The 8837-nt window shown below is 35.0% G+C and overlaps 1 protein-coding gene across 1 annotated transcript; it reads right to left on the reverse strand.

Annotated features, from left to right (window-relative positions):
• Window positions 1–1610: 1610 nt before the first annotated feature.
• On the reverse strand, window positions 1611–8658 carry LOC117104591 (beta-galactoside alpha-2,6-sialyltransferase 2-like; the record flags this gene model as incomplete). The annotated part of the gene is made up of 5 exons (XM_033245441.1): window positions 8574–8658; window positions 7974–8108; window positions 6848–6934; window positions 3993–4070; window positions 1611–2216 (listed from the first exon to the last, which is right to left on the reverse strand). Coding segments are annotated over exons 1-5 (908 nt in total), but the record flags the coding sequence as incomplete, so codon positions are not given.
• Window positions 8659–8837: the final 179 nt, after the last annotated feature.

Raw genomic sequence — 8837 nt, forward strand, 5'->3', positions numbered from 1 at the left:
GTGAAATTCCAATGTTGGTTTGACGTTACTTCTCCGACCAAATTTTGCAACCAAACACCAACGTCATACCAACGTCAGATATCCGACCCCGACGCTTACCGACGCTTGCCAACGTTTACCAATGTTGGGCCAACGTCGCTTTGCTAGCTGGGTTGTTGCTATTCCACCACTGTTATTATTTATCCATTTGTTTATATTGTGTTTACGGTGCTATGCAACAACTACTATGATTTCCAAGCTGCAACCTATAAGCTTTTCCAGCTTATCTATAGCTCTACTATAAGTGAGCGTTTCAGTCAGTTGTATGAGATAAAGTGAATGGGGGTTAAATCTCAACTTATATAGGTCTCCGTGGTCAAATGAATATGGCACTCGCCCTGACCGCGAGAGATTGTATCGATTCCCGCCAGTGACACTACTTTTCATACAACAGAATTTTAAAAAAACTTTCGTTGAAGGGCAATGCTTGATACGATTATACCACTTTGTTCCTATTTCATCACTGTTATTATTATTTATCTATTTGTTAAAATTGTGTTTACGGTGCTATGTGCAAAGATTATTATTTTATATGATTTTTATATGAATTTTATTTAATATGATTTCTAAACTGCAACCTATAAACTTTTCTAGCTTATCCACTATGTGTGAAGGTTTTAGTCAGTATAATGAGAGAAAGTGCATGGGTGTTAAATATACACGTATATACTATAATACGTCTCCGTAATCAATGGATATGATACTCTGATAGCGAGAGGCTGCAAGTTCGAATCCCGCCAAACATTTTATTTTCATACAACTGATTAAAAATGAGCTTTTCGTTGAAGGGCTACGATAATGTCACCTTGTTGCTATGTGAGCACTGTTATTATTATTTATTCATTTGTTTATATTGTGTTTACGGTGCTATGCAGCAAACCTTATATACGCCTATATATATATATATATATATATATATATATATAATTATATAGGATATAAGTGTGTATATATAGATATATATATATATATATGATATAAGTGTGTGTGTGTGAGTTTTTCAGACAATTTCAGTAACTATATATGTGTTAGCCCTCAAGTTGAAATGAGAACTAGTGGTCTTCAGTTCGTAATGATATCGTACGGTCCTATGTAATATTCTAAACGGTCGAGATAGCGAGATATTGCATGTTCGATTCCCACCAGAAAGAGGGAGGAGAGTCAAATATTTATCTCTATGTTGTATTATAATTCATTTAAAAAGTACATTTTCGAAGATCCCGTTTTGTCGTTTAATGCTGAAGGAGAGGGTGTAGGAGTCTGAGCGCTTCACATTACCGTATTATACCCTGGTCATTGGATTAAACGCCTATGGAACACAAACCAAGCTCCCTGAGGCAGTATTCCATAACGTTGCAGCAGCTACATCAGTGCATTTTGGCATTTAACCCTACCAGGTACCCATTTATGCAGTGGAGAGAAACAATGCAGATAAAATGCCTTGCCCAAGTGGAATGCACAACGGGGGGATTGAAAGCCCGACCTTAAGGTTGGGAAACCAAACTGTTCCTACTGCGCCAAACCACTTCCACGATATTAGATATATATTATCGATAATATACTGCTAATACCTTACGATACTGCTTCCAATCGACGTGAAAGGGTATGCAATCTTTGGATTTATGTTGTGTTTTTGCAGCTGCGATAATACTCCGAGATAAGTTTCCTTCGAGTTTTTACGGAGTTTGGAGAGCCAAATAATTGATTGGTCATAAACTTTAAACCTATTCACCATTTCTTCAAAACATGGATTCGATGAATTTTCTAAACAAGAGGTGGCAATCCGTGAAAGTTCAAGATTTAATGAAACAAAGTCGTGTCTGTATCCAACGTCTTTTTCGAATCCTAAAATGGGAGCGATGTTTGAACGCAATACAAACTCATGTGAATCGATTTCGGATCCACAAGAGCTTTTGAGTAGGATGCCAGAATTTCCAATGACTGCACAAGACCGTTTTTTCGGAACTGTTGAAAATATCTTTGGAACTTCTTTCCATTTTGCATTTTGAATCAAAGTAATTGACAGTGCTTTAAAGTCATCTCTTGATTGTTCTTGATTTTTTCTCCTCTTTATTTGTTGCCTTCGTTGTTTCGTTTTTAGTTTCTTTTTTTTCATTGTTTGGTTTTCAATCAAAATGACAAGTTTGTGTGGAAGACGACGTCTCAACGAGTACAATCTAAAAATAGAATTGATAATTAATTAATGCATAGCAATTCAACAATAAAAATCTCCTGTCGTGCCATGCCATTACTTTATCTTGTATCATCCTTTTCATCTCGTCCTAGTGGCCATAGCCCTACAAACACAACACGCCAATAAGGAAAACAACGTTAGCAAAACGTTACTTATAAAATTCTAATAGGTCTACAATTGTTGTAAACTGCAACTTTATAATCGTATTAACGTTATTAATACATAAATTTGAAATTTGTTAGCTAGGAAACTTGTACACTTTCAGTTGATCTAACTTTATATATAGAATAAATGTAGACATCAATCAGCCATAGGCCTACGCCTAGTTGTAGTTGCAGTCTGTTGATCTTTAGTTGATGACCTTTTAAAACCTCCTTAATTCTGTGCGAAATTTTGGCACGTGTAAACCACCGAACGCGGGAGATACAGTACAGTCAAAATGGATTCCAGTGGGGAGAATACTGTTGATGTTGGCCTTCGAGGAGTGCATCCTCAATTTCCAAAGGAACGGGGTAATTATATGGTTTTTGAAGTATTACTATTAATATTGTGTATGAAAGTTTCCTTATTTTATATAATCAGTGACATATAATTAAAATTTAAATAGGTCGACCTGGGCTAGGTACCGGCACTTGATTGATATAGGCCGGTTGGTGGTTAAGCTTTAATATTTCATTTACCGTATATGGACAGGGCCCCTGCCAGCAGGAGCGGATCCAGAGATGTGCGACAGGGGAACCGAAAATGGGGCCGATCGAAATAACACCGCCCTAAGGGGAGGTCCGCGAAATATTTGTTTTCTAGACAGGCGTTCGAATGTAACCTCTGAGGCGTTTTGGGCGATCAATTTTTTCCCCTTTTTTTAACTTCCTAAAATGGTGACGGGGCTGAGGACGCCCCCGGTGCTGTATAGGCTCGATCTCCCGCCCCAAAACACAAAAGCCTTTATTAAGGATCATTTAGAAATTGATAATATAATTGTACTGTCTTGTACACTTGACTTTTCACTACTGGGAACTGCAAGAAAAACATTGTTTTTGAATAACCACATACTGTAAAATTATACTCAAACTAATTAAAATTTCTGAAACAATTGTAAAACTTAAATAATAATCAAACTGAAAAATACAAAAAAGAAAGAGTATTATGTATAGTCAAGGATCGTAAAAAAGATAAAATAAATCATACTAAAACACACACAAAAAAGCTCTTTAAAAATACAGAACCCAAATAAACCACAGTGCGTACTTGGCGCTCCATACTGCGGCTGTAAACTGCAATCGAAATGCTTTCAAACAATAGGGCGCGACCACTTCTGACCCAGGTCGTATCGGCCCTTACGACCCGGCCGAATCGACTCAGGGCCGAAACGACCCGGAAACGCTAGGACTAGGCCTAGGCTTACCTTCTTTTGGGATTAAGCGATTCATCTTCGATTCACTTGTTTCATCATCTTCGATTCACTTGTTTCATCATCTTCGATTCACTTGTTTCATCATCGCCCAATTCACATGATTCATCATCGACGATTCACTTGATCATCGACGATTCACTTGATCATCGACGATTTCACTTGATCATCGACGATTCACTTGATCATCGACGATTCACTTGATCGACGAATCACTTAATTCATCATCGAATTGTTGCTTGAACGGCGTTCCATATGTTATCACATCACACAGGTTAACTACGTTTTTGTCCGTTTATACAAAAGTGTTCTAAAATAAAGATCTGTCTATGTTGAATGTCTACTTACGTTTTCTCGATTGCTGAATAACTAATGTTGAAATCGTAATTATCAGACTCATTAAACTGTTTAGACGTCCAGTAGTTTCTACAAAATAATTTGTTTACAATATTATTTTGATTTGATTTGACTTATTCAATTTAGGCAATAAAATGATGTTACAATACACATAGATACGAAATGAATATTAAAAGAATACGAATACCAAGGATTGTCAAAGGCAAACTGAATCACTGTTAAATACTCTCCTTTAACATAATTTAAAACATAAATCTATATCAATCATTTAATTATAATAATTAAGTATTTACAAAATCAAAATTAAACAAATTATAAGATTAGGCGGGAAGGAAAATAATCTTGAAAACTTTCCAAAAATAACACGGCTAGCAAACAATATGGTTTCCGGGCCGGGAGACGGGAGGGGGTGTTGGTTGCCAAGTGTTAAACTCTCAGTAAGCTCATTTGATCACTAATTAAGTAATATGTTGTCAACATTTACTGAGTGTTATTATTTGATTTAATGTAAATTTAAAGGCACACAAGGATCTAAAACATATGGTTGTATAGATTTCTCTGCCAGCTCGTATGAAGCAGAAACGTACCATTATTGAGCAGGTATGGGATAGCAGGATTCAGAATGGCTAGGAAAAGTGCGTCGTAAAATATGAATGACCATTATAGCCTACATTGTAAAATTGTTAAACTAGTACAGTAATACTGTTAATAATGATATTTAAGACTCAAACAATGCATACAAACCAAAGGTAGGCCTATTAATTACCCCTAATAAAATGAGCGAGTCTAAACGATAACAAAGGCTTCTGAAGGTCACTTCGCTGCAGTGAATATGAGCCGATTAATTTGATTGTTTTGTTGCAAAAATGTGGCTTAAGAATTCATATGCACATGACCATCATTAATTTCAAAGTGATATTTTTGTAAAATCAGTTTGGTGTAGCAGTTAGAAGAGTTTTTTCCACACTACCAGCCCCGGGTTCAAATTCCAAGGAGTACTTGTTCTTTTATTTTTTTTTATGGGGACAATAATATGCGAGGGAAATTTGTACTGAGGAGAATTATGATGTGGTTAATGGTTACATTTGTTAGCTAGGAAACTTGTACACTTTCAATTGATCTAACTACGTTTATATTTAAAATAAAAGCGATTTTTAAACCCCTTTTCAATACTAAATATTGTGCTAATATATTGATGGTAATAATGAAGCGCCATACGTGTTATTACATTACACAGGTTTACTATACGTTTTTGTCCGTTTACGCAAAAGTGTTTTAAAATAAAGATCTGTCAATGGACACATTCCTGTAACGGATAGCGCCATTATTATTATTATTATCACAGAAATGATTTCACACTTGGGTTTACTGATTTATTTGGCCGCTGCAGGGCTTCGGGAGAGTAAGGGTCTCTTTCCACCCCTCTCTTCCCCCGCCCCCACAAGCTGGATTTGGCACGGTAGGGCTTCGAAGTGTAATAAAAAATGTCGCAAAACAATTATACAAATCTGTGTTTTAAAAATGGACCAACTCTCCACATTAGCCCTACTATTCTCTCTGAGCGCCTGAAGGGCTACATTGATTTAGAATGCCAATACGTGGCTGGTTTGGATAATTCAAGGCGTGAGACTAGATAGATCGTCATTGCCATAAACCATTATTATTAATAAGTGTTGACCTACCTATTTTATATATATATATATATACTGTCTCTTATACACATCTAGATGTGTATAAGAGACAGCGTCCTAGTGGCCATAGCCCTACAAACACAACACGCCAATAAGGAAAACAACGTTAGCAAAACGTTACTTATAAAATTCTAATAGGTCTACAATTGTTGTAAACTGCAACTTTATAATCGTATTAACGTTATTAATACATAAATTTGAAATTTGTTAGCTAGGAAACTTGTACACTTTCAGTTGATCTAACTTTATATATAGAATAAATGTAGACATCAATCAGCCATAGGCCTACGCCTAGTTGTAGTTGCAGTCTGTTGATCTTTAGTTGATGACCTTTTAAAACCTCCTTAATTCTGTGCGAAATTTTGGCACGTGTAAACCACCGAACGCGGGAGATACAGTACAGTCAAAATGGATTCCAGTGGGGAGAATACTGTTGATGTTGGCCTTCGAGGAGTGCATCCTCAATTTCCAAAGGAACGGGGTAATTATATGGTTTTTGAAGTATTACTATTAATATTGTGTATGAAAGTTTCCTTATTTTATATAATCAGTGACATATAATTAAAATTTAAATAGGTCGACCTGGGCTAGGTACCGGCACTTGATTGATATAGGCCGGTTGGTGGTTAAGCTTTAATATTTCATTTACCGTATATGGACAGGGCCCCTGCCAGCAGGAGCGGATCCAGAGATGTGCGACAGGGGAACCGAAAATGGGGCCGATCGAAATAACACCGCCCTAAGGGGAGGTCCGCGAAATATTTGTTTTCTAGACAGGCGTTCGAATGTAACCTCTGAGGCGTTTTGGGCGATCAATTTTTTCCCCTTTTTTTAACTTCCTAAAATGGTGACGGGGCTGAGGACGCCCCCGGTGCTGTATAGGCTCGATCTCCCGCCCCAAAACACAAAAGCCTTTATTAAGGTAATAAATTGCAATGACATTTACATTACCAATAGCATTAACATTTACATATACTGTATATTTATATTTTTATTTGCATTAACATAATGTTCCATGTCCTATACAGATGATCCAGGCCTGATAAATAACACATTTACTATTACTCAAGCAACAACTCGTTAGAGCTGTAACTCGTCTGATCGAGTGATCATGAGTTTGTCCAATTTATATTGTAAATATAATAAGCTACATACCTATATGATGACGACGATTGATTTCTGACATTGAATGCCATTGACTTGTTTTTTTTGCACCTCATCAATGCTGCCAAATGATGATTTCTTTAAGAATAAATATAAATTGAATGAAAAGAAATGTTGTCTGATTTAAAATCTCCTAAAACGCCCATATGATCTAATTATTAAAGTAATACTGTAATTGTACATTAAGAATAAGGTAAGATATAAGCTTCAAATGTTATTCAGGGAGAAAATATTAGTTTTCTGGAATTTAGGCCTAAATTACTTTTTACTTTTATAACAATTAAACTTAGGTTTTAGAAAAAAAAAAACATTATTGTTGTCTATTTTTATCTTTGATCTATTGCATGCTAATACAGTGAGCCCCTATTCTGGGAACACATCTTTGGGACGACCAAATATGATCCTTAAGGTCCAGGGATGTTCCGTGAATAGGGATAATATTCTCCTTAGTGGGGGCTTTTGACATGCAGTTATACATTAAATTTTTCACAATTTTTAACCGATTAACCTGAGAACAAACTATAATAAAATTAAATTAGTTTGTAACAAATGGTTATTGAGTCTTTTTTCAATTTTGGAGATAGGACATAAAGTAGTGTCATCTTAATAGGGTTTAATATGGGTCAGAATATATTTATAATCAAATCATTTCACTGGCTTTATTCAATAGTAAAACCGTATAAATTTAAATTTTGTATGATTTTGTAGTATATTGGTTAACCCACATTTTATGCTTATTTTATTTTTGCTGTTTCAAACTGTTGTGTATGGCTATAAAAGCTTTTTGTTACACTATTTGTTATCATTCATTTCTGGTTTACTCAAGAACATATTGACATAGCAGTATTAAATCACTGAATTGCGTCAATTTACAATACGGTAGCAGTTTCACATTCAGAAATCATAAAACATACTTTAACAGTGTATTTGTACTTTAGGGCTGTACCATTTTGCAAAATGGTAAAATTATAAATTATTTTCTTTTTTCATTTCATTTCTTTATTCACGAGCGCCAAAAATATGCCAATCAGTGAACTTAATCACTGTCATTAAACGACAGGGGACGTGACAATTATAACTATGTGTATGACTGAAGTATATAATTGGGTATACTTACACATGGTAACATTTAGAAGTGAAGTCTGCAGCTAGTTTTAGATTTGAACTTGAGATATATACAAGCATTATTGTAATAATTCCCGTACAGAGGATAGCAGAGGAGAAGAGTCGAATAGTATTGAACCGTCTACCCCTTTAACAAGAAACGAAATAATGAATTATTAATATGATAATGATTATTATGATAATACTAGGTTGATTAATAAGGCAAAAAAAGCGCCACCCATTGAAACAAAATGCAAGGTGAACGTAATGAAAAAGCGGAATAACGAAAGAGATTCAAAGAACTGAAAAAAGAACAGACTATTAAAAATAACTCAAAAAAAAAAAGAAGTAAAGTAAACCACAAAAACAGAGTGGTGTAGAGAACCAAAACAATTGCACCATCATGATTCACATGTGGTTTAATTGTTTTGTCATCTAACTTGCATACCAAAAAAAAACAAACCAAAAAAAAAAAAAAAAAAAAACAGGCTAAAACCATTATTTTTCTAATTCTAGATTTAAAGAACATGATAAGCTCTTTTGGCAGTAGGGAAGATACACAATAAAATGATTTATAAATCTTGCACAATATTTATGAAACACAGATACTCACATTAGTGAAACAGTGTTATTCTCATAGGTTCCTGATTACGAAAAATAAGCTGCGTCCTTTGGTATTTATGCAGTCGACCGTACTTGTACCATAGATAAAATAGGAAAAAAAGGTAAAAGTGGTGCGTTGGCCATTTTGAAATTCAAAATTGCAGCTGATGACATGCATTAAAAAAATGTCACCTACATTTTTTTAATTGAGCATACCAAAAATGAAAAACTTTGCCAATAAAATCCATTTTGGCATAAATACCTAGCTAGATTA

The sequence above is a fragment of the Anneissia japonica genome, unplaced genomic scaffold (genome assembly GCF_011630105.1).
Source record: "Anneissia japonica isolate Jap-2015-1 unplaced genomic scaffold, ASM1163010v1 scaffold13103_len11727_cov89, whole genome shotgun sequence".
In the NCBI taxonomy this organism is placed as follows: domain Eukaryota; kingdom Metazoa; phylum Echinodermata; class Crinoidea; order Comatulida; family Comatulidae; genus Anneissia; species Anneissia japonica.